The sequence below is a fragment of the Coturnix japonica genome, chromosome 3 (assembly GCF_054131305.1).
Source record: "Coturnix japonica strain WE chromosome 3, WE-NBRP24, whole genome shotgun sequence".
Classification (NCBI taxonomy): Eukaryota; Metazoa; Chordata; class Aves; order Galliformes; family Phasianidae; genus Coturnix; species Coturnix japonica.
In genome coordinates, this window is record NC_140665.1 from 25,921,307 (window position 1) to 25,945,375 (window position 24,069).

The window sequence follows — 24,069 nt, forward strand, 5'->3', positions numbered from 1 at the left end:
CGTTTCTTACGGAAGGACCGAGTTTGATAACGGAGTCCTTTAACAAAACCGCTGCGCTCTGCCCAAGGGGGGGGGGGTACATTACGCGTAATCTGCGGGTCCGTCTCGACGGCCGCGCATCTCCCGAGAGGCGCGCACGAGGGGCACACGGCACCGCCGCCGCTCAGCCCAGAGCCCCGCGGCCGCCCCCGGCCGCACCTCGGAGCGGGCACTGCCCCCCCGGAGGGGAGCGGACGGCGGGGCGCTGCGCTGCTCTGAGCTGCGGGCGGGGGGGGCTGCGCGGAACCGGCCTCAGCCCCGTGCCGGGGGCGGCGGGCGGAGGGAGCAGCCCGCGGGGGCTCCGCGCCGCGCGGTTCCTCCTTCAGTGCTCACTCAAGCGACTTGAGCGGAGTGCACGTGCTGAGCCCAACTTTCCTCTCCCCCTCTCCCCAGCTTTGTGCTCTGCGCTGATTGAGTCCCCATATTAAGCTCGAGATCCTTTCTAAGCAACTGCTAAGAAGTCAAGAGCATCCTTGCCTGCTTTCTCTCCGTGGCCTTTCATGCCCTCAATTTGTTATTCTACTGACACTTTTCTTAAAGTTAGCGCCCAGCATTGAAACATTAGCGACAAAAGCCCTGGAAAATCTCTCCCTCCTCAGCGCTAAATCCCCTAATGGGTCAGTGCGCCTCGAATTTTTATTTGATTTCCAATAATCTCTCGCGCCTAAATATTAAACCTCCCTCAACCCAGCGCCTCACCTATGGGATATTTTTTCAGCTTAGCTTTGGAAAGAGCGGACGCTCCGATCTCCCCCCACGTGCACCCTCCGATTTATAAATGAGCGCATACAGATGTATTCGTGTGCATCAGTCTCCCCGGATCTGCGCTAACTCTCTCATTCTGGATCAAAACAAGGCATCCCGGCGCTCCGCTCCACAAGCTCATCTAGCGAACGAAACTGCGCTACAGTTGCGCCTTCTCCAGCAAACCTCCATCTCTGTTTTACACAGTTGTTAAATATCCCCTCATTTCATTTCTCAGTTTCTATATGTATCACGGTAAATGTTACTTGGGAGGTCTTTCGTGTCTCCAAGCTCCTTTCTTTTAATCTTGTTATGCGAAATTACGCACACAGCTCTCATGAAGTCCAGCCAGTATAACTTTCTTTCTTTTTTTTGTTTTTATAAATAATATAGATTTTTTTTAAAGTTCTAATCTTGGAGTTTTACAGAAAATACCGTTTTTTAAAGTCCATGTTCCTACCTCGTGTTTTCTGGTTGAGGCTCCCTAAGTCCTCTTCACTTTATTACGCGGATTGCGCGAAATGATTCTTCAGCTCTGATTTAAATAAGTTTTAGTGTGAGCTCCGAATGACCATTATCCCTTAACCTGAGGTCAAGTGAACGGGAATTTACATGACAAAGAATAATGCCCATTTTGTCCGATATGAAACAACTTCACTTTCGGCATCATTAAGAAGAATTTAGTACTTCTTTCAGGGGTTGGGATTTGTTGGTTTTGTGGTAGGGTTTTTTTTGGGGGGGGGAGGGGAAGAGGGAGAAGGGGGGTTGTGTTGTTTTGGTTTTTTTGTGTTTTTTTTTTCTTTAGTTTTTTTTTTTTTTCTTTAGGGTTTTTTTTTTTTTTTCCCTAGTAAACAGTTGACTATGCACGGTGCCATTTCCTTTTTCTAAATCCCAATACAAAGGCCAACTTCTCTCGCTCTCGAATTTCGGCATTATTTGTAGAGCAGAGCCTTAAGTAGAGCACATTTGCACCTGCTGGTATTTAAACTTCAGCATATCGGCTGGGGAGGACTTATCAGTGCGGCGCACTGCCTCGAAACAAATTAACACTCTCCATTAAAGTCAGAGCGGGGAGGAGGGAGATGTGACCATTTCAGACGCTGTCCCGGATGATGTCCCCAGTATATCGGAGGGAATCACTCGGGGTCCGTATAACGGCAATCCCTCTTGGCCTCCCCGTCGCCCAAACACACGCTCTCCCAAATTTCAGCTTCTTTCCTGACACTTGAACGCTATGGGCACTTTCCTGCCCAGAGCGGTGCCCTGGGGTGAAGGCTGCAAGCAGGCAGACAGACGTACACATGGCTGCAGCCCGGGGTTCATATCCGCATCCCGGTCAGAGCCCTTCCCCCAAAATCTGTGCCGTGCTCTCGGTGCTTCTCCCTCTGCTACGGTCACTCGCAGCGGAGCTCACACACACGCACACACACACACACACAAAGAGGAGGCGAGGAAGTGAGCTTAATCCAAATATCAAACTTACCGTCCGCAGGGCGTCCCGCCTCGCCAAAGTTCAGCTCTGCAGCTCTCAGAGCTGCGCCCGGGGGAAAGGGGCTGCTGCGAGCTGAGGGCCACACGCAGGTGCCGGGCCCACGCCTCTGCCCTCCCGGGGTCGGGGATGGAGATCCCTGCCCCTCTCGTGCAGCTCGGGATCGAGCGGCCCGAGCGGGGCAGGGATCCCCATCCCCGGGATGCCCTCGGGCGATGTGAGGGAGGGAGAGGAGGCCGTGCGCGCTGCGGTGGGTGTCTGTGCGTGCAGTGCTTGTTGACGGCTGCGGCGGGGAAGCGGCAGCTTTTCGTGTTTACAACCGGCTCCGGCTCCGAACGGGGAGATGCAGTTCAAGCAGCGCTCCTGCGTGTCGTCTGGCTCTTAACCGGAGCTTTGCTCAGTCATCGAGAGCAATAGAAAGTATATGGAAATCAATATATAGACAGTGTGGAGGGCAGATAATGGATTCGAGTCAGTGAGTGTTATAATCTGCATTATGGGCTTCCTATTGTTTAGACCGAGCACAAATTTGCAAAGGCTGAAATGTTGCTTAGTTGTTTTTTTTCCTCTCTCCCTTCTTCTTTTTGGAGGGCTTTGTGTGCATAGGGGGAGGGGGCGTTAAATCCTCCTGCCACCATTATCGGCCCCCCCCATCCCCCCCTCCGCCCGCTCCATCTGATTTTAAAGGTAGTGCTTTCACGGCGAAGCTAATGACTTTCATTTAATTGAACGTGCCCTGATGTAGCGGATTGTTCTCTCGGCCCGGCGCCTTTGTTGTGTTTTTTTTTTTTTGTTGGTTTTTTTTTTTTTTTTTTTTTTGGGGGGGGGGGGGAGGGGGGGGGGGAGGTTGCGGAAATAAAGCCAATCAAACCTTTTGTCACGGCCCTATTCTCCCTCAGGGTCTCCCAAACATTTGTTTGAATCATTCACCTCGAGAACCGAAAATACTAATTGATTTTAAAATGCCAGCCCGGAGGGACGGGGAGCTGGGCTGGATATTACCGGCGAAGAGCGAACCTCTCCACCTGCCCGCGGCGGAACCTCAGCACCGCTGCCCTCGACCGGAGCCGAGGCCGGGGTCGGGCTGCTCCCCACGGGACAACGGAACAGCATCCGCGGTCCCCCTTCTGGCCCCATCCCCTCCGCGTCCCCTCGGTGGTTGCGGCCCGGGCAGGGGTGGGCTCCGCTAGGCGGGGAGGGGATCCCGGTCCGGGCGGCGCGGCCTCATTCAGGGAAGAATTTTGATGCGATTCATTAGAAGTAACGAGTTGACATAAGGTAAATCTACATCGAGGGGGCCTTTCTTTGAGTGCACGGGGAAGCTTCATTAAGCAGCGCTAACAAGGCGTGCAAATGCTCTGATTGGGCAGCTTGCTCGGAACGCCGGGGCCTTAGCAGGATGCCCACCTAATGAGGGTCACCACAAGAGACTGATAAAATATTCACATTTTCCATCGCACCGGGAACTTTGCACTGAAGGAGAAAGTTGGGGCAACTGCGCGGCTGTATGCCCCAGGGCGACACAGCCGGGTGGGAAAGCACTCGGCCTCGCAGCCCGGCGCTCTCTGCTCGCTGTGCTCCGGACGTGTGCTCGTTGGAACCTTGGAACCGGCGGCACTCTACCCACGCCTCCTCTTTCTTTTTCTCTCCTCCAGTCTAATTATGTTTAATGCGTTGATAAATAAATAACTTGTCTACGAGGATCCATGCTTTTCCTCTTTTTTTTTTTTCTTTCCTCTTTGTGTGTGTGTGTGTGTGTGGCAGAATTATTAGGAGCAGCCCGACGGCTCTAATGATGCGTCAATCACCGCCGCGTTGCCGCTCGCTGCGAACATGTCACCCTCGGTACACAGCACCTCTCCGCTCCTCGGCGCCGCACTTAAGGCTTGTCCCCTCCTCCCCCCGCGATGCATTTCTCCAAGTTTTCATTGCTAGGTTACGATTTCTAATTAGAGCTAAGTATTTCACTTAATATTTAATTTAGACGCCCAGCACGAGTATCATACCTAGATCAGTCAATCAAGTGTCCCTTGCTGATAGCGCGGCACCGAGAGGAGTTGGGCTGCGCTGGGAGCGGTGCTGCTCTGCGCGCAGGTAACGGGCGGTGTTGGGGGCGGCGGAGCGCGGTGTGAGGCTCCCAAACCCACTCCGTGCCGCGAGCCGCGCTCCTTTCCCCCTCCTTGAAAAATAAATCGAAATGGGTACCTCGTGCTTTCCTCCCGCAGCGGCTGTGTTCCCGCAGGACGAAATGTATGTGTGTGAAGCGATGAGGGGGGAGGCGGAAGGGGGGGGGGGGTGCACAAAAGTTTAACTTGGGAGCTGCGGCGCTGCTTGGGAGCAGCCATAAAATCCTCCTCCCCCCCCTCGGCTTCTTAAGCCAATCCAAACCGTTAAAGAAAAAAAAAAAAGTCCCTTGCCCACATGTCGCTGAGCACAACCGGTTCAGCACACATTGCATCAACAGGATTGAGTTACGGGAGCCGAATGGGCCACATCTTACACACCCATCAAATGCGCATTCATTTATCTCAGGAAATCGGGGCAGAAGGGAGAGAGGAGGGAAGAAAGAGAGAAAGAGAGGAAAGGAAGCAGGAGGACACACACGTTCGTAAAGACGGCAGCTATTCTGTGCTGTCAGCCCTTACCACTGCAGAATGACAAAAAAAAAAATCAATTAAAACCTCGTGAAAATAATTATCATAATACCGGGCCGGGCGAACGCCGTGGATCCTCCATCCCCTGCCCCTCTCTCCTCTTCTCCCCCCCCCTTCTCCCTCCGTGTATCCACGCTCTCCGCCCGCCGCTGCCTCGACCCCACGGACCCCCGCTCCTTCCCGGAGTGGAGCGAGCGGTTCTTGCGAGCGGCGGCGAAGTCCCTCCCGAGCCGGGATGTAGGGGCACCAACGAGGCGGCAGAAAATCGCAGCCTCCCGGGAGCTGCCATCAAAACAAGCGGTGAAATAAAAGAGCTTCCCTCTCTGCTTCCCTTCCTCTCCCCGGAAAAGTCCTTCAGGTCGGCGGCCCGGCACACACAACTTCGCAGGGCTCCCTTCGATAGACAGCACAGGCTCGTCCCGGCTTATTGAGGGGGAGGTGGGTTTTTGTTTTTCGGTGTTTTTTTCTCTCTTTTTTTTTTTGGGGGGGGGGGGGGGAGGAAAGGAGGGAGGCGATGGGGGGGGTGGGGGGGAGGAGGGGATGTGTCCCTGCCCTGCAGAGCCACATGTCATTCTAGCAGCTAAAACAATTAATCATGTGGGATCAGGGCTGACTGCAGACGGCGGCCGGCAGCGCCGAGGGGGCACCACGCCTGACACCCCCGCACCCCCAGCCCCGGTGGCGCGGGGAGGGGAAGGCCCGGGGCCCTATTCTGCATCCCCGGGACGGTCCCCCGCGGGACATCCGTCCACCCGTAGGAAACTTACAGGATCCGGAAAGGATTTTCCCAGCCGAGAGGGCAGTCTCTGCCCAGCCCCATCCTTCGCCGCGCTCCCGCCGCTCCTGCTGAGCGCGCAGCTCCACGCGGCTCCGCACTCCTCTCCGCGCAGCTCCGCGCCGCTGCGCGCTGGGGGCGGCGGGGGTTGGGGGTAGAGCACGCCCGGTGGTTGCAGCTCTGCGCCCTCCGAGTCCGGGCTCGGCATTAGGCGATCCCATTGACAGTTTGCAGCCAGCAGCTGCAGTCATTAAAAGCCATTTACACCCTGGCCTCCTCACACAAAGATAGAGCACCAACAATTATCTGCTTGCACATTTCAGGACATGAGAGTGTGTCCCTAACAGGCTTAGGGGAGCGCTGAAGCAGCGGCCGGGCGGGGAAAGCACCGAGGCCGCTGCCAGGGCTCTGTCCGCCGCTCTGTGGAGATGCTGGGACCCTTGGAAATCTCTACGGATGTAGCTGCGGGAGCTCCGGGCTGGCGGCGCTCCTTTGCTCCGCAGGCACTGGGAGAGCAGGGTTCCAGCGGGAGCTCTGTGTTGGCCGATGAGGTGAGGAGTGGCTGGTTTAATACGGGCATGAGGCTGGACACATAGGGATACGTGCACACAGTTTGCATGCGTTGCGATTCCACAGAGAGCACTCCACAGAGAGGGGAATTGCTTTCAGCAGAAATGTGGATACTGTGTGACTTGTGTGGCTGGAGAGAGAAGGAAAGAAAGGGAGAGGAAGAGAAAAAACAGTGAAATAAAGAAGGAAAGGAAAAGGGAGGGAAAAAAAGAAGATAAGAGGAGAAAAAGAAGAAAAGAAAAAGGAAAGGAAGAAGGAAAGAAAGAGTGGGAAAGACAGTGGGAAAGAGGGAGAGAGAGAGGGAGAGAGAGAGAGAGAGGGAGAGAGAGGGGAAGAGAGAGAAAGAAGGAAAGAAGGAAAGAAAGAAGGAAGAAAGAAAGAAAGAAAGAAAGAAAGAAAGAAAGAAAGAAAGAAAGAAAGAAAGAAAGAAAGAAAGAAAGAAAGAAAGAAAGAAAGAAAGAAAGAAAGAAAGAAAGAAAGAAAGAAAGAAAGAAAGAAAGAAAGAAAGAAAGAAGGAAAGAAAGAAAGAAAGAAAGAGTAAAGAAGGAAAAAAGAAAGAAGTAAAGAAGGAAAAGGAAGAGGAAATAGACAGAAGCTCTGCAAAGTTCTCCAGGAACCCTACAGGAGGGATGCAGCCTGCAGCAGAGGAGCACTGTATGATGTTCCGGGAGATTAAAAAAGAAATGCAGGCCCGTTTGGATTTGAGTGTAGAAGTACACTTTAAGGTAGTTTAATTCGCAGCTTGTGGGGGAAAAAAATGGAATCAAATATTAAGAAACTCCCGCAGGAATTCACCCCACCCTCCTCCCTGTAATCCTTTACATAAAAGGAAAGGATTACAAAGAAAAAGATTTTGCGTGTGTGTGTATTAAAATCTTTGGCTAAACATATTGTTGTCCAATTAATACCTCCGAGTTGGGTTGTGTTGGGGCTGAGCTGTCTCCTTCCCTCCTTAGCGGTGTAACTGGAAACATGAGCCGGGAGGGAGGGAGGGAGGGAGGAGGGAGCCCGAACTTTTCCCCAAGTCTGTTAGCAGAAGTGTTGAAGCGGATCGCTAAAATGAAGCGGGCGAGCTATTTCCACCGGGAGCGCGGAGCCGCGTAGCACAGCGATGACAGTTTAGTGGAAATCAGATGAATGTGTAATACAGCGAGCTCCTTCCAGTCCAGCAGCTCTCCCAACTGCACCTATTCATCTGCCACTTGGAATTATTTCCCGAGGAGCGCGCCGTGAAAGGCTCGCAAACCGGTTCGGAGCCCCGCTAAAGAACTTCTACCACCCATAGCAGTATGACGATTATCCTTCGGATAGGGCGAGTCACGCTATGTTTTCACATTTTAATTGTAATATCTCTCGTCCCCCCCCTCCTCCCCTCCATTGATGTCTGAAAGTAGTTTGGGCTCCGAGCCTCACCCCTCGATCTCCATCGGAATGCAGAAAAGATCTTTAAAAAAGTTTTGAATTCCTCAATGATTTTTCTTCTAGAAAGGCGGCTTAGGATAATTATTTCAGCTTTATTGAGGGCAGATTAGTTGAAGTCTGGATGCTGCGTTTCAATACTCGTTGTACATGCCTTTACAATGTCGGTATTGTTTGCTACTGTGTGTGAACCTATTCAAAATATACACTTTTTAACACCAAGCAAAGTCCTGTCTAAATATACACAGTAAGTCTGGAAAGATGTCCATGACCCGTACAAATCTCTGTAAATCACACTTCCATAGCTACAGAAACCAAACAAAAGAGTTACCAGCTCAAGATGCTGATTAAATCTTCTTAAAAGCAACATACCTAATAATAAATATAGTTGCGCGGCAGCGGGGGCAGGCGGCCCGGCTCGCTCTTACCGAGGGATGGACCCGAACCGCCACACGGAATTTCTTTGCTTCTAATTAAAAAAAAGAAAAAAGAAAGAAAAAGAAAAATTAAGAGAGAAAGACAGAGAGAGGGAGGATAAACAGAGGTTGCAAAAGATCTTTCTCTCGCCTCCTCCCTGCACACTGAATCCAGGGAAGTTCTGGGCAAGAATTGAGGGGAAAAGGAGAGTTGCGGTGTAAAACCCCATCTGGGCGGGGGTGAGGACCTGCCGCAGGGCCGGGCTGCGGAGGAAGGAAGGGGCGAGCGGAGACGGAGGGTGGAGGGGGAGAAGGGGAAGAAAACAAAGTGGAGAGCGAGAGGAGAGAAAGGAGAGGGAAAGGGAAGGCGAGGGAGCGAGGGGAGGGCGAGGGAAGCGGCCTTGGGACGGGGGGCGGCGGGGAGCGGCGGACGGGGAACCGGGAGCGGGGAGTCGAACCGAACTCCGCGATGTGTCCCTGTGCGGAGGGGGCGCGGAGGGGAGAAGAAGTGGAGAGGCTGCGGGGGAAGCGGGGCTGAGCCCGGGCTGCGCTGTGTGCGCCGCTTCGGGGAGGGTCAGCGGCATGAGGATGGGTCTAATGATCTCATCTTTCTTTTCTTCCCCGGCACTATTAGTGCTCAGATAGGCAGAATGAAGTGAAACTACGTGCAAATCATGTGTAAATTGTCTCAGTTAGGAGCCCTTTATCCGAACGCGTATCCCAGCCTGGCCCATTTACTTTCCCCCCGTATCTCCTTTAGCTTTAACGAGGCTCGTTAAGATCACAATAATATTCCACCCTCTAATTGCTCATCCCATTCAACAAATATGTGCACACCGCTTTTCGCATTATTTGATCCCTTATTTAGGAGGGGTGTGGAGGGAGGGGGGGGGGGGGGGAGCCGGGTAGAAGGGGAAGTGCTGAGATGAGGAGTTGCGAAGATTAAAAAAAAAAAGAAAAAGAAAAAGAAACCCCACCACGCTTTTCCAGCAGCCGCCCCGCTTCCCTCCCCCCCGCGCGTTCGGGCGAAGTGGTAAAAACCTCTCTTACGTACTCCGTAATGATTGGCAGGGCTGACAGTGATTGGCAGCGGCTGCCATGGCAACGCCACAACGACACGCAGAAGACCAATAGAAAAGCGAAACAAAATGTTTCGGCGCTGCACTCACTGTGGATTTAGGGGAGATATTATGAGGCTGTTGTCATTAGGGCGACCGCTGTCGAATCACTGAATCCCGACTCGGCGGCGGCGCGGGGCCGGGCGCGTGTGAGCGCGTGAGTGTGTGCGTGAGTGTGTGCGCGTGTGTGTGCGTGCGTGTGCCCCGCGCCTCTATGTGGCTGCGTGTGCGTGTGCGGGTGTGGATGCGTGCGCGGTGCGGGTGCCCTTTCCTCCCTTCTTCCTCCCTTTCTTTCTTTTCTCCGTGATCGCTCTCCCCCTCTCCCCGGTCATCCCATGGTGTTCAGGTCCCCGCTAGAGCTCTATCCCACCCATTTCTTCCTGCCCAACTTCGCCGCCGACCCGCACCACCGCTCCCTCCTTCTCGCCAGCGGCGGCAGCGGCAGCGGCTCGGGCTGCAGCCCCGGGGCCGGCGGCGGCGGCGGCAGCTCCCGGGCGCCCCACGAAGAGTTGTCAATGTTTCAGCTGCCCACGCTCAACTTCTCCCCGGAGCAAGTGGCCAGCGTCTGCGAGACGCTGGAGGAGACCGGAGACATAGAGAGGCTGGGGAGGTTCCTCTGGTCGCTGCCGGTGGCGCCGGGGGCATGCGAGGCCATCAACAAGCACGAGTCCATCCTGCGCGCCCGGGCGGTGGTGGCCTTCCACACGGGCAACTTCCGCGACCTCTACCACATCCTGGAGAACCACAAATTCACCAAGGAGTCGCACGGCAAGCTGCAGGCCATGTGGCTCGAAGCGCACTACCAGGAGGCCGAGAAGCTGCGGGGCCGCCCGCTGGGGCCGGTTGATAAATACAGGGTGAGGAAGAAGTTTCCGCTGCCCAGGACCATTTGGGATGGCGAGCAGAAGACGCACTGCTTCAAGGAGAGGACTCGCAGCCTCCTGAGGGAGTGGTACCTGCAGGACCCTTACCCCAATCCGAGCAAGAAAAGGGAACTGGCTCAGGCCACGGGGCTCACCCCCACGCAAGTAGGCAACTGGTTCAAAAACCGAAGGCAAAGAGACAGAGCGGCGGCGGCTAAAAACAGGTCAGTGGGGCTCGGGCCCGCTCGGGCAGCGCCGCGCCTCCTCCTCCTCCTTCTCCTCCTCCTCCCCTTCGTCCGGGCACCCCCAGCCTGTCTGCCGCGGCGGCCGCGGGGATGAGCGGCTCAAAGTTGCGCGCCGCGCTCCGAGCCGCGCTCCGGGCTTCGGTGGGTTCTAGGGGCGCGGGGCTCCAGGCGGGCGTGGGCAGCTCCGCGCGGCGAGGCGGGGGCAGCTCCGACTCCGCGGCCGCAGCGGAGCGCCGCCAGAGGCGCCGGGGCTCGGATGGCTTTGGGTTTCCCCCCGCTGTACGGCTGCGGCTCGGCCCCGCCGCGGAAGGGCTGAGAGCAGCGGGGTTCGGCCGGGCGGCTCCGCAGCGCTCGGTCGCGGTCCTCGGCGCGCACCGAGGGAACATCGCGCACTAGCAGCCCGAAAGCGTTTGTTTCCTGGAGAAACGGGGAGAAAAGCCTTTGGGAGACGGGGAAAGGTCCCTCTTCCAGTCTCCGTTTCGCAGCTCCCAATACACGGCGAACCGGCTCTCCGGCCGTGCGTTCGCTATGCATTGCGCTGGCATTTGTTTGCGCGTCTCTCGGGGTCTTTTTATGATCATTTCTGCCTTGCCACGTTAAACGCGAGGCTCCCTGCTATTTATTTCTCGTCACCCTCCGGTAAAGTTATTTTGCAAATGAAAACGTCCCCTTAAGCCCGCTGGCCACGCCGCTTTTATTTTAATTGAAGTTTGCTTGCCGCTGGAAGCGCGTAAACAAAACTTCTTGTTCTTTTAAATGCTGTCTCTGAAATTCCTCCTCATTATAGCAGTGGTGCTATTGATTCAGGATTCTGTAGGAGAAGTGTAACCCCAAAGTGCCTCGCCAGTTAATTTCCATTAAATGGGAAACAGATCAGCTCAGGGCTGTAAATAAACAGGAGTTGCCCACGGATGCTTTTGTTGACTCAACGCTGTTGACAGCAGATGAATGCATCAGGAATTGTAAATGGGGGAAAAATCAAAGACGCTGAGATTAGAAAACGTAAGATAATGAGAAGTGCAGAATAAGGCTGCGCTGTGCTGCTGTGTGCGGGCAGTTCCACGGGCAAAGCCATGCGGGGAGCGGAGGGGCGAAGGGTGAGCTCTGCTCCCGTGGGCAGCGCCGGGGCTAGGGCTGCGGCCGGCGGCTCAGTGCGGGATGGGGAGCCCTTCTCCTATCCCCGGTAGAGGCTTTTTTTGGCTTCGGGAAGAGCGAGCGGGCACGGAGCAATATCCGCAGCACGACAGTGGATGTTGAAAATTATTTATTACCTCTTATAATGAAAGACAGACAGAAAGAAAGACAGAAAGAAAGACACGTTCGAAAGCAGTGACCCCTAAGTGTTGACGCTGAAAGCTCCGGTATTTTAAAGCTGAATTTGGCTTTCAGATGGAAAAGGGGTTTCAATTCCGAGCGGAGAGAAGCACCGCTCTCCGCACTCGCGCTGTTTTATTGCACTCACAGCGCCGTGCCCCTGGGACAGGACCCCAGTCCCCGGCCGCTCCCTGTCTGCAGCCCAGCTCTCGGTGCCCGGAACCCGCCCAAAGCGGCGGCCAGGCCCGCATCAAGCGCAGGCTGAGGACGGGTTCGTGCCCTCCCGCAGTGACTCCAGCTCGCTGTCCCCTTCCCCGCGGGGCCGCGGGAGCAGCGCGGAGGCCGTGCGGGGCCGCTGCGTGTCCCTCCACGCGCCGTCCCCTATAGGACCGTGGCCCTTCTATCTGCGGTACTCGGGCTGCCAGGCCGGGTCGGGCGCCGGGGGCCGGGAGCTGCCGGGCCGGGCCAGGCCGGGCCGAGCCCCGAGAGCGCGGCCGGGTCCGGAGCATCCGCCTCCCCCCCCTCCCCCGGCTCGGGCGGTGTCTGAGAGGGCCACGGTGTTGTTTTGTCTCCCGGCGCGCTGCAGGCTCCAGCACCAGGCGATAGGACAGAGCGGCATGCGGTCGCTGGCAGAGCCCGGCTGCCCGACGCACAGCTCGGCCGAGTCCCCGTCCACGGCGGCCAGCCCGACCACCAGCGTCTCCAGTTTGACAGAAAGAGCCGAGACGGGCACCTCCATCCTCTCGGTAACCTCCAGCGACTCGGAATGTGATGTATGATATCGGAAAACAAACAAACAAACAAATCACAACAACAAAAAAAAAAAAAAAAAGGAAAAAAAGAAAAAAAAAAAAAAGAGAGAGAAAAAAAAAAAAGAAACCCAACAACAACAAAAAATCCAAACCCATCCAAGCGAGCATCCTCTCCCCGACCAGAGCAGAACAATCCGAGACAACCTAGGAGCGGGACACACACACACACACACGCACACACACACAGCGCGGAGGGAAGCCAAGGCCCGGCCCGACCCAGGAGCAGAGCACACAGACAGGGAGCAGAGGAGCCACCACAGCACCGCCTGCCACCGCCACCACCAAGAGATGGAGCTCAAACTTCAGCAGTCACGAACGCTGGTGCTGCAAGCGGGGGGGGGGGGGGGGGGGGGAGGTCGAGGGAGGTGGGGGGGAAGGGGGGCGTCGGGAAAGAATAATTATTATATATATAAAAAGAAAAAAAAAGGCAAAAAAAATAACAACAAAAAAAGCAAAGCAAAAGTGACAATTGTATTCTTTTTAGGACGAGCACGATTTCTCCTTTGCGCTTTTCCATGGACGCATTTTCACCCACTTGCATGATGATGATGATTAAATTTGTATCTGGGAAAGAACAACAACAAAAAAATCTCTATAGTAAAGGAAAACAGAATCAACAGACAAAGGCAAACTGCGATCGAATTTGTACAAAAAAAATTAATAATAATTATTATTAAAAAATAATTACAAAGGAACTCCTTGAAGAGGGAAATAACAAATGTTTATCACCTTTCTGTTGGTCCTCTCTCTCTCTCTCTCTCTCTTTCTCTCTCCCCCCTCCCGTTCTCTGTTTATTTTGTTGTTATTTTGGTTAAGTCCCGGCGAGGGCCCCGCCGAGCGGCACTGTTCTGCTTTTCGTTCCGCAGACAATCATTTTCTTCGTAAGCACCTTTTTTTCTACACTTCTGTCACTGCCTGTGTGGGTACTGGTTATAAATGTGGAAAAAAGAATAGTTATGACTGTAACAGATTTTTATTTTTATTTCAAAATTTTATATGAATTATGTATATCTTAATGATGCGGTCATTTTCCCAGTTTGTAATATATGTGTAGAAATGCTTGTATATGAGATTTGCTCCGCTCTTTCTTTCTCCCCCCCCCCACCCCCCTTCCTCATCCCCCCCCCCCCTTTCCCCGTCTCTCTCCTCCCACCCTTTCTGTCTCCCTTTTTATTTTCCTTGACTCGGTGTTCCTTGCACGAACTTAGCTGTCAGCTCCTGACGGGCTGGGTTTTCTAAAGGGACCTCAGCGATAGAAAAAAAAGGAAGAAAGAAAGAAAGAAAAAAAAAAAAAAAAGGAAAAAAAAAAAGAAATGAAAAAAAAAAAGCAGCTTAGGGTGCAACTGTAGTTATCTTATGCAAAAGCTATTTTGAGTATTTCATAGCAGCTTTGGGGGGTCTCTTCTTAAACTCCACGTAGGACGCTTAAACTATCGTTTCCTTAACTGCGTGTTTATCTATATGTACAAACTTTCTAAATCAAATACAGTATTCCATTTTCTTATCTACCAGCGCTGTCGGTGTTTCTGTCCGCACGGGGAGCGGCTCTACCGGCCCGGCCCGGCCCGCGGGCCCCCCGTTCCCAGAGCACTGCGGGCCGGGAGCGGCGGCGCGGCGGTGTCCCCGCGGCTCCCTCGGGCGTCGATGCCGCCGTGCTTTCGGGTACGGCAGGGCGGCTGCAGGGCCGCTGTCCCCCGAGAGCGGCTCGGCCATAGCGGGTTTGTTTTGTAGCTTTAAATGTAAACAAAAACATAAACTCCTGGCCCCGAGCGGGCTGCAGCTCCTCCCCTCGAACCTGGAGTATATTGTACTGTGTTGAAAGAAGCCTTTATTTGCATGGGTAACAGTATTTCAGCATCTCTCTCTTCTCTCTCTCTTTCCCCCCCCTCCCCCCTTTATTTTTTGGTAAATTTTCCTTTCTCTTTCCTTTTTTCCCTTTCTTTTTCTTTCTTCTTTTTCATCCTTTTTCTTCCTTCTTTTCTTTTTTTTCTTTTTTTCTTTTCTTTCTTTCTTTTTTTTTTTTTTCCCCACTAAACTTTTGCTTTGCCCTGGGCAGATTTTTTCCGCCGTGAATTAAGGAGAGGTAAATTCTAAACCTGTTTTTACTTGAAAACACGATTTTGAAACTTCCCGGGAATTTAGGGAGAAACGTGCCCGGAATTTCTTGACCGTTTCCAAACTAATTCGGACTTCGGATGCACTTTTGTGCTGCCTGAGCCCTTTTCTCTTCCTCTCTCCGCCTCTTTCGGGGCAGCTCAAGGCCGGGTTACCGAAAACCTCAGGGCTTCCCCGCGTATCCCCCTGCCCTGAGAGGCGGCCGGAGGAGCCGCCCCGGGTGCGAGAGCTCAAAGCGAACCCGTGATGGAGACCGTCAAGGAGTAAGCTGCAATGTAAATACTTCCCTCCACCTTTTGTACCCCCGAGGAAGCGTTGCGCGTGTCTGCGCGGAGCCCTCGCTGCCAGTGCGGAGGGGGGGATGTCCTCCTCCGGCTGTCCCCGGTGCTGCCCCTCCGGTGCCGCAGCCCGGCTCGGCCCAGAGGCAGTGCCTGCGCCGCCCACCCCGTCGGGGATCGCCCAGCGACACTGCCGCTCTACCCCGGGCAGCTTCGGCAGTTCGTAAGGAAATAACGCCCGGTTGTGCGGGGCCGGGATAGACGGGAGTTGCTGCTAAAAAGGAAAACAATGGCGCTTCCGTGAGTCGCCGATGTGAGAGAGGGGCCTCGATGCCCTCCCTCTCACAGCGTTTAGAGGGGAGAAAAATGTCCCGGGACGGGATGAGGGCCCCCATTACCGGCACCAGCGTCCAGACCCGGGCTGCTCTCCTCTCGATCCGGCAGCAGACAGGCCTTAGATGGGAAAATCTCGGCCCTCAGTCACCTCAGGGTGCCATTGGGAGTGCAATGTACTAATGCTGTGCTGTTTTTTAAACACGGTATTTATTCTCATCACTGATAGTAGTTCTCATCCCGCTTTATTTTTAACGGGACTCAATACCTGAAGGGTCTCAGAGGCGTATAAGTTCGGAATGTTTTACTTCCCCTTCCCCCGTTTCCACATCTTGGAGCTGTAGGCAGAAGGCGTCGAGCCTCAGCAACAATCTCAGGGCTGAGACTTATGCTGACATTCGGGGATTTTCCTTCCTCCCGTTCAGCCCCCGTTGTGCGGGGGCACCTGGGGGAGCCTAGAGATCTCCTTCAGCTCCGCTTTGAGGCTCCAGCTTCCCTCGAAGATCTCTAGTAGCGGGTGTCCCCCATTTCTCCCTATCCCCTTCCCCTAAAAAAGGGAGAAAATAAGAGACCACTGTTGCCTGACACTCAACCCACAGCTAAGTGACCGGGGCCGGAGGGCTCTGGTCATTGTGTGCGGTGGGAACTCCCATGCGCCCCGGACACGCGTGGGGGCGGCAGGGGGCAGCGAGGGCCCCCCGCGGGTCGGGATGCCGGGGCGCGGCTCCGAGCAGGGCCCAGGGAGGGAGAAACGAGGTTGTTTTCGGATTTGCATTGAAAACCTGAATGGCTGATTGAGGTGTAAATCTATGGAAAGCCGCGTTTAAGCCTCCTCACCCGCTAAGTCCGTCTGCCCCGGTAAGATAGGGCCTATCGGGACTCACCAAAGTGGAGGGCCGTCTCTGCCCTCCGCCCGGCCGAGCCTTATCGACAGCCGCTCTCCGGCATCACTTTATTGCCCGCGACAAGCCCGGCCCGTGATGGCGATGAAATTAACTCGGAGGCTGAAGCGCAGGGGATCGATACTGGGGCGCGGGCCCGGGGACGGGAGGCAGATGGCCGCGGCTCGACGGCAGCGGGGCCGCTGGGGGCTGCGGGGCTGCGGCCTTCGGTCCGGGGCAGCTCCTATAGCTGGGCAGTGAGAGCCGCCCTCAGCCTGTGTGCCCGCTGCCCTTCGTGTTTAGCGTGCCGGGCTGAGGTTACTGCCCCAGCCGACGTGAAAAGAAATGCGGACGTTGGTGCCCTGGTATTGCTCTGATTTCCTCGGTTAGCTGAGCACAACTTTCTATTCGTGTTTATTCATGCAGTTTCTCATTGAGCTCCACATCGCGCTGCCCTGGATTCTGAGTGTGGGGAGAGGACGGACAAACGTCGCCTTTTTGCGGAGCTCACTGACATGAGGAGCCCCGAATGCATCTGTGGCCCTGAGCAGCCCTGCAGGGACACACACAACTCTGTAACCGGTGTAGAACAAAATAAAAAGGGGGTAGCGAGGGAAACAGCAACCAGCTGCAGCATGGGCAGGAGATGGAAAGGCAGGGAGGCAGAGGGGGGAGAGAAAGAGTTGGGAAGGAAAATCACCGAGGTGGCGGTGCCATACTCTTTGCTCTGGCACAGCAGTGAGAAACTGGACACGGCCATGGGGACACTACAGAGGCTGAATGCTGCTAAGGGGGGATCTGTGTGTCTGCCTGGGGGGCCGGTGTGTGTGTGGGGGGGGGGTGGGAAATGTCTGTTCGGTTTGGTTCTTGGCGTTATTCTTTTCTATTTGGAAGAAAGGTGTTTGCAGAGCAGAGGGATCCCGGGTTGTGGGAGAGAGACAGAAAGGGTGATGAATAAATGAGGGTTCCATGGAAATATCTGGGGGAGAAAACTCAGAGCTGTGGCCGGAGCAGCTCACTATGCCCCTTCGCTGAGAAGAAAACTACTCTGGAAGTCACCATTTACAGTATCTAACAGCAGCCTGCGAGTGACTTTAATCCCAGCCCTAGCTATTAGAGGAGGTTTAGCTCTCCTGCAAATATTTGCTTTTTTGTCCCCATAGAAACATCATTAGGAGAAGTTCATTTAATAATAAGGTCAATTAAAGAGTATTTTTCAATGAGTGGAGGAAAAATTGCTTTCCTACAGGAGCAGCCTCTCCAGCAACCCCTGGCAACAGCAGCCCAGTGCTGAGGGGCATCACCACACGGGGGGCTCCTGGGGGGACTGGGGGGCCTGGGGGTTCGGCTGGGGGTTCATGGTGATGGCACAAAGCCTGTATGCATCGTGTGTGGTTGTGGGCACACTCAGACCCAGACACACGCATGTTGCCAGATTAAAGTAGCTCTTGTAATGTCTTGTAGAACACTGAGTATTCCTTTTTAATACCTAAATAGGTCAGTAATGTGGTTCAGTAACATTGGAGGTGTCTGGATCTTCCCTCTCTTCAGTCTGTGATAAAACATTCTTTAAGACTATTGGGATTTTACACTGTAATTCTATTAAATAGTAATTGAGGGGTCGCGAGAGGCTATGATACAGGATCAGCAGTGTGTAAGCCGCCCGTTTGAACTTTAATTTGGAATCCTGGGCAGATGGGATCATGGCCTCTTTGTGGTGCTCGCAGATTTAAAACTCGCCGGCACATGGAGGGAAAAACCTGCAATGCAGTGTCATTCATTAAACATGAAAGGTTGTGGAGGAGAGGCTGCGCGTCCGGACGCAGAGGTGAAGGCAGAAACACTCCTTCCTCCCCTCCCACCGTACCCCCAAGTATCTCAGTTACTGATTTTCCATTGTCACCAGAAACAACTCTCCTTTATATCCCCACCGGGGAGAAGTGCACCTGGATGACTCCTTTATACCGAATCACGATTCGCCTGCTAAACTTCAATCCCACTTTGGGCTGGCGGAAGGCATCTTTATTCACTATTATTTACCTCCAAGCAGTACATCACTGCTTTGCCGTCTCCCCCGTGCTAGGCGCCTCGTCTGACTGTTCCCAAGCCGTCCCCCTCAGAGGGTGCCGGAGGTGAGCTGCAGGCACGGCACAGGGGAAGGAGCTGCAGCCTAAAAGCGGAAAGAATTGCTCTGGGATCCGCACTCCCCCATCCCCCATCGGCGGATGGAGATCGGTGCGGTGGAGCCGCTGTGCGCTCCCAGGGGTGCGCTCTGTGGGACCCCTAGGCCCGAGGCCACCTCGTCTGAAAACAAAAGAGTTCCCGAGTACCAGGTCCTCCTTCCCCCCCCCCCACCCGCCCCAACCCCCCGGCTGTGCGGTATTAAAGAGGCGCTCCCATTGTTTATTTCTAAATATTTGTGAAGCAGACAGTGTATGGGTTAACCTAATTAACACATCCGTACTGTATATTCGTGGACCAAACGGTATGGCGAATTTCTAATGCGATGGCTGAACGCGATAGGCATTGCTGTGCTCCGGGAGATTACGGCAACACTGGAGCATTTCCAGATTGTAGATGGTTTTAGATGTTGAATTTCCAGATGAGTATTTACCATCATAACTAATTTAAGACCATTATTAAATAGAAATTCTCAGCAGGGCTCTTTAATGATGGAACACGTTACTAATTACAGAGTTTACGCTCTGTTTTGGCTAAGCAGTCTAGAGGGATGGGATTGTGCTCTGCATGCAAAGCCAATATTACTAACGAGGAGGCATCATACCCCGAACATTTCAATCATACTATTAAAGAACGCCGCTTCTCACCCTATCTGCACCGGGAGGCAGCGGGAGCACTGTTTCCCGGGGCGGCGGTTGCTGCGTCCCCCCGGAGGGATTGCGGCACTCACGTCGAGGCCCTGACTGCGGAGAGGAGACTCCTGGAGCCCCACGCTCGGCTCTGCTCTTGTCCCCGGGTCATCCCGCACGTGCAGGCTGGCACTGCCTGCCCTCGCCGTCGCTCCGCAAAGACAATAGCCCTGGAGACGGAGCGCGGCACCTGGGATCCACCGCTTATTTACTCATCTCCGACGTTGGCCACCTGAAATTACGCTGAGTTTTCCCTGACAACGGCAATTTTCTCCTTCCCCACCCACTTCCCTACCCACCTCCTCCCTCTCGCCAGGTTCCTCAGCTCTGTTGCGCTCAGCCCCGATGTCAGCGCAGGATCTTCCCTGCCCTTGAGAGGACGGCAGGCCGCTCCGCCTGTGCTCACTCTCGCTATCATTAATGCGTTTGATCCGGGCGATTAATAGTACCGGCGCAGGTTCACAATAACCTGCTATTACGTTCAGTGGCAGCTTTGCCTGAGTGAAGATTTTTGGGATTGGCTTGCTCCCTCTGCCTGCCTCACAGAGGTGCATTATCATTCTCACTACAGATAAACGCACACATGGATATATATATCCACAGAAACACTCACACATGTGTTCTCCTCTAACACACGAACGTATTTGCAGACAGGATAGATTGTTTTCCACTTCTCCCCCTGCATGGCATTGCAGAGCATACAAACCAGAGAGGCACAGGGACATGGAATGGTGGCTACAGCGTAGAAAGGATTTCCCCTTTCTGTTGCTTTAGAGAACCCCTTCCTGCCATCCAAAGAACCACCTGAACATAAAATCTTCTGATGGATTTGAGGGAAATTAAATTGTCTTTCCCCTCTGCTTACCTGCCAGAGAGTCAGGCTGCATTAAATGTTCTGAACGGATTCTCTAGGTTTGCTTATCTCCGTGTTTGACTGCAGCGTGTCTTGTTCAATAACACGCAACGCGGCACTAGCTGGGGCTGCCACCCTACTCTGGGGCCTTTCTGCTTCCCAGAACCCTGGAACATCACCTGGGGCCGGGCACCGAGCACATCCCTCCCGGTGAGAGCCCACCAGCGGGGGGCAGCGGGGCCGGGTACACCCCGGACGACATCTGGAGGCGGGCGGGACGCGAAGCCGGGCCGGGCCGAACCGAGCCGGGTGCTGTCCCCCAGACGGGCCTCCCCGTCCCCCCACGGCCGGGACACTGCGGCCCCACCGGGCCCCGCCACCACCGACGGCGCCTGAGCCCGTTTGGAAACTGACTCATTCTGTAAATAATCTTTGACGTCCCCACAAAGCCGCCCTCCGAGAGGAGTTTATTAGCACGCAGCCATTAAAACACATGTCATGTTAGCTTCCCGGTGACATTTGGGTGACACATCTCTCCCGATGAATTGCTAATTGTCTTCCCTCCCGCAGTAAACATCCCGCTCCATTGTCTGCGATCAGAAGCGGTTCTGCTGCAAAACTCGATCTCCGCACGGCCCAGAAACGGCACCGCGTCTGCCCTGGCTCCCTCTGCCGCCGCTGTGCCGGGGATCCCGACCCCTGTCCCTCACCGGCCCGGCTCGACGGCCTCTGCTCCCTCCCCGCCACCGCGCCCCGGCCCTCAGCCCTGCAGCACCCCCGACTCCTTCCCGTCGAGCTCCCTCCGCTGCCGGCACCACAGCTTCCCAAGCTCCTCTGAAAGGTTTATTTTGTCTGAAACAAAAGGTGTGCGCTTGCCGGGCTGGGGGGAAGGTGCCAATTCCCAGCGAGGCGCGGCGGTGACATACGTCATTATCGGCAGTTTGGATGTGAAAAGCAGAGGTGTGCAAGGCCGTCGTCTCCTCCTCAGCTCCAGAGAGGAGCTCTCAGCTGAGTGGCTGCCGGGGCTCACCCTACCTATGCACATCGGGTGTCATATTCATAGCCGCTGCTCGTACATTGACACATAATCTCTCGCCCTTGTTAATTCTCAATAGATAGAGAGATAACTAATCCTCCACGCCAGATAGACGCGGGAGGCTGACGGCACTGCAATGGATCCGGCTGCGGATCCGCGCTCTCCGACGGCCGCGGAACACTTCGAAGGGCTCTCTGCCGATGGAGCACACGGAGGCAGCGCCGGGTGCTGAGATATCGCCTGGAGATAACCATCCGCGTCGCCTCTACACACCTGGGGCTGCTTTGGCTCTTAGGTTTTGTGTACGACACTTTACTTTGTCACAACGCGTCTGAGTTGCAGGCAAACAGAGCTTTGCTTAGAGAGGGAAATGATGGAAAGGAGGCGAAAGAATAGAGAGATTCGGATGCTTTAAAAAACAAACAAACAAACAAAACACCGAAAGCAGTATTTGAAGTGGTGTAGGTGCTGGATGAAGAGAGCTATTCGGCATAAAGAGAGATCTCCGTTCTCACGCCCGCCAGCATTCGCAGTGAGGGTGTTACCTGGGCTCTGCTCGCCTTGGCTTTGTGCTGCTTTTTAGAGCAGATGTTTAGTGAAGGAAAGTCGCCAAACAAAGCGGGCTGGGATGGCTGCCCACCCTACCCGTCGAGCCCCTACTCTCCCCTAACCCGATGTGTCCCCCGGGGCAGAGATCGTCCCTGCCGGCTGCAGCCCAAGAGTTGGGAAGTGCCGCTGTCCGCCCCGCGGCGCAGTGCCTTTGCAGCCCCGAGCTGCTCAGCACGGCCGGAGCTCTGCCCGGAGCAGGGGGGGGGGTCCCTCGGCACCGCGCCGCACTGAGAGCGGTGAGTGGCATTGCCTTACATATGAGGGGAAACCGCCTCCGTCGGTGTAATAACAAACCACCTCTCGGAAAGCCACGTCTCTTTTAGCAAGTCCTTAGGGGCACCGAAGCTTTTAGCCCTAAAATTGAATTCCTCCTACTTTGTGACTTCCCAGTGCCCCGATGTCCTGAAACCGTCCGTCCTATCTGAGATCTTTGTGCTGCTATTAGCAATACAATACGCATTGATCCGCACAGGAATGATCCCGGATGAATTAAGTCCACAAAGCCTCCCTCCACACCCCCATCCCCCCCCCCTCCTCCCAAAATAAAAAAAGAAAAAAAAAGAAAAAAGAAAAAAAGAAGAGCGTATTTCCTCCTCTCCTGCACATGTTGACATCAAGTTTTTTCCTAAGCTGCAAACTGTAATTTTGGGGGAGGTGGAAAGAGGGACACGGGACTTGATGACTGAATGTGGGTCAGGAGAGGAAGGCAGCTGGTGCTCCCAGAGTTCTCCCTCTGGCTAATGACTTGGTCCTACGCTAGAGAAGTCCCTAAGACTTGTTTTCATCTGCGGGTCGAGAGCAAATGTGCAAGAATCCCCTCACGTTGCACCTCTCAGCTGCGGCCGCGGATGACTCAGCCGCTCGGCTCCGCGCTACCGAGCGCCAGAGCGAGCCGCTCACCGCAGGCGTTGGGGCTGTGTGTTAGGGGACGGCTTTCCGAGCTGCATTGTTCAGCCCGACGCCTCCAAAATAAAAACCTTCGCACCAAAATAAAGCCCGAATCTGGCCGTAATCAATACTGATCTGGAACCAATCTGTTCCTGCAGGCTGCGTGCGGATCCCGGGGCTGCAAGTGCTCGTGATTACACCGAGTGGGAGGGTCATTTCCTAACAAGGGTGCTCACTGTATCTGAGCTCCAAATTATCCAGAGAGGACAGATGGCCCTTCTGATCTTATAATGAGAGCAGGGAGTGATTATCGGTCTGAACCAAAAAAAATGATGCTCTGCTGACATATTTTCACAGTTCTGAAATCTGTGCTTGCACTTATGCCTCGCTTCATATCCCTCCTCGTTTAATTTAAGCATCGTTTGGGATTTTGGAGGGCTGTGTGAAATCCGTTTATTTATCTCTGTCTGCGCGTCTCCGCCTCTCCCTGCGAGTATCTATCTAGGACATGTGTACAGACACAAAACAAAGGAAAGCGAGAGGTCACTTCACAGGAACTCTTAAGCCAAATCACGCTTGGCAAAATATTTATATATAAATATATTTGCCAATAATTAAGAAGCCCAGCTGCCTCCCGGATGCCTAGGTTTTCTGTTTGCTTGTTGGCACTTTACTGGGGCTGCTGCATTCCATCCAATTACTGCAGCACACGGGGAGGCAGCCCACACCCCAGCGCCATTAAACAAAAAAGAAAGAATACTTGTGTATGTAAGTGCATATATCTATACGTTAAATTAAAGCACGACTTAAAATGTGTGACTATATATTTCAAAAGTGTGGTTGCAGAGAATAGAACCCTCTAAGGGGGACAAATAAAACCGTGATGGACAGATCTTTGTTCTATTTGCGATTATTCTGACTTTTCAACCTTAACATAGTGTCATAGTCCTTCCCTACCTAAAACAGACAGTGTTCCCTCGGGAGGCCCAGGTGTATTTCCGAAAGTCCTCCGGTTCCTGCTGGGAGTCGGGTCCCTCTGCTCAGAGCTTTGAGAGGTGAGCTGGCAATTGCGAAGAAGTTTGGTCAGGTCAAACAAATTACATCGGGGGACTGTTTCGTAGTTACACAGTCATTTCACCCTCTTATTTACACTGCAATATTGCATTACCCTCTAATTGTCGCCTATAGTTTTCACTCTCCAAATATGAAAGACAAATATTGAATCCATTTGGTGTTGCAGCACTTTCAGGCGGAACGGGAGGGCAGGGAGAGTCGTTTCGGCGTGTTCGTGCTGCCATCTACTGCTCGCACACCCGACAGCGGCTCCCTCAGCCCGCAAACTTTTTCCTATTTTCATCACTCGGAAGAAAAGTCTGCGGCAAACAAGGGGAGATGCAGATAAATAGGAGGAGCCTGGCTGATGTCGCCAGTAGCACACGGAGGTCTCCTTAGCATTCGTCGTGAGCTCTTTTTTCTTCACTGGAGCTGTGCTCCCTGCTCCCTCCTCTTTGCAGAATCCAGCTCTAAATGGAAGGTAATTTTGTGTTGGGTACCTTTTATTTTTGACTTTATTTTTTAAATTTTATTTATTTATTTATTTATTTAATTTTTTGTGTGTAATTCCAATTACACATGGTGGAAAAACAACAACAAACCAAAATAAATTAAAACAACACACCATTTGATTTGCAGAAAAATAGTTTTAGAACGTTTTATATCGCCTCTTCTATCAGTGTCACCTTTGAAGG

At 53.8% G+C, this 24,069-nt stretch overlaps 2 protein-coding genes and 1 long non-coding RNA gene across 22 annotated transcripts in view; 1 reads left to right on the top strand and 2 right to left on the bottom strand.

The window, feature by feature from the left end:
- Positions 1-6,622, bottom strand: part of LOC107311198 (uncharacterized) — a 125,607-nt gene extending 118,985 nt beyond the window's left edge. For 5 of the 20 annotated variants that reach the window (XR_014944593.1, XR_014944597.1, XR_014944592.1 and 2 more), the window contains exon 1: positions 4,478-4,656. Coding sequence is in view for 5 of the 20 variants with exons in the window: in XM_085543105.1 (XP_085399231.1) it covers positions 5,694-5,909 (216 nt within the window). In the remaining 15 variants the exon portion in view is untranslated. Of the gene's footprint in view, positions 1-1,243; positions 1,381-2,266; positions 2,560-4,278; positions 4,681-5,693 lie in introns of those variants that run through there. The other 15 variants (XM_085543105.1, XM_085543107.1, XM_085543104.1 and 12 more) reach the window with 7 other exon arrangements.
- A 2,645-nt stretch (positions 6,623-9,267) lies between these two features.
- SIX3 (SIX homeobox 3) lies at positions 9,268-13,966 on the top strand. Its single transcript, XM_015857554.3, has 2 exons — positions 9,268-10,311; positions 12,233-13,966. The coding sequence occupies exons 1-2, from the start codon at positions 9,560-9,562 to the stop codon at positions 12,423-12,425; spliced, it is 945 nt and encodes a 314-aa protein (XP_015713040.2). The 5' UTR covers positions 9,268-9,559; the 3' UTR covers positions 12,426-13,966.
- A 3,553-nt stretch (positions 13,967-17,519) lies between these two features.
- On the bottom strand, positions 17,520-19,454 carry LOC146761323 (uncharacterized). The gene is made up of 3 exons (XR_014944608.1): positions 19,235-19,454; positions 18,106-18,235; positions 17,520-17,825 (listed from the first exon to the last, which is right to left on the bottom strand). It is a non-coding gene; the product is annotated as an uncharacterized LOC146761323 (long non-coding RNA).
- Positions 19,455-24,069: the final 4,615 nt, after the last annotated feature.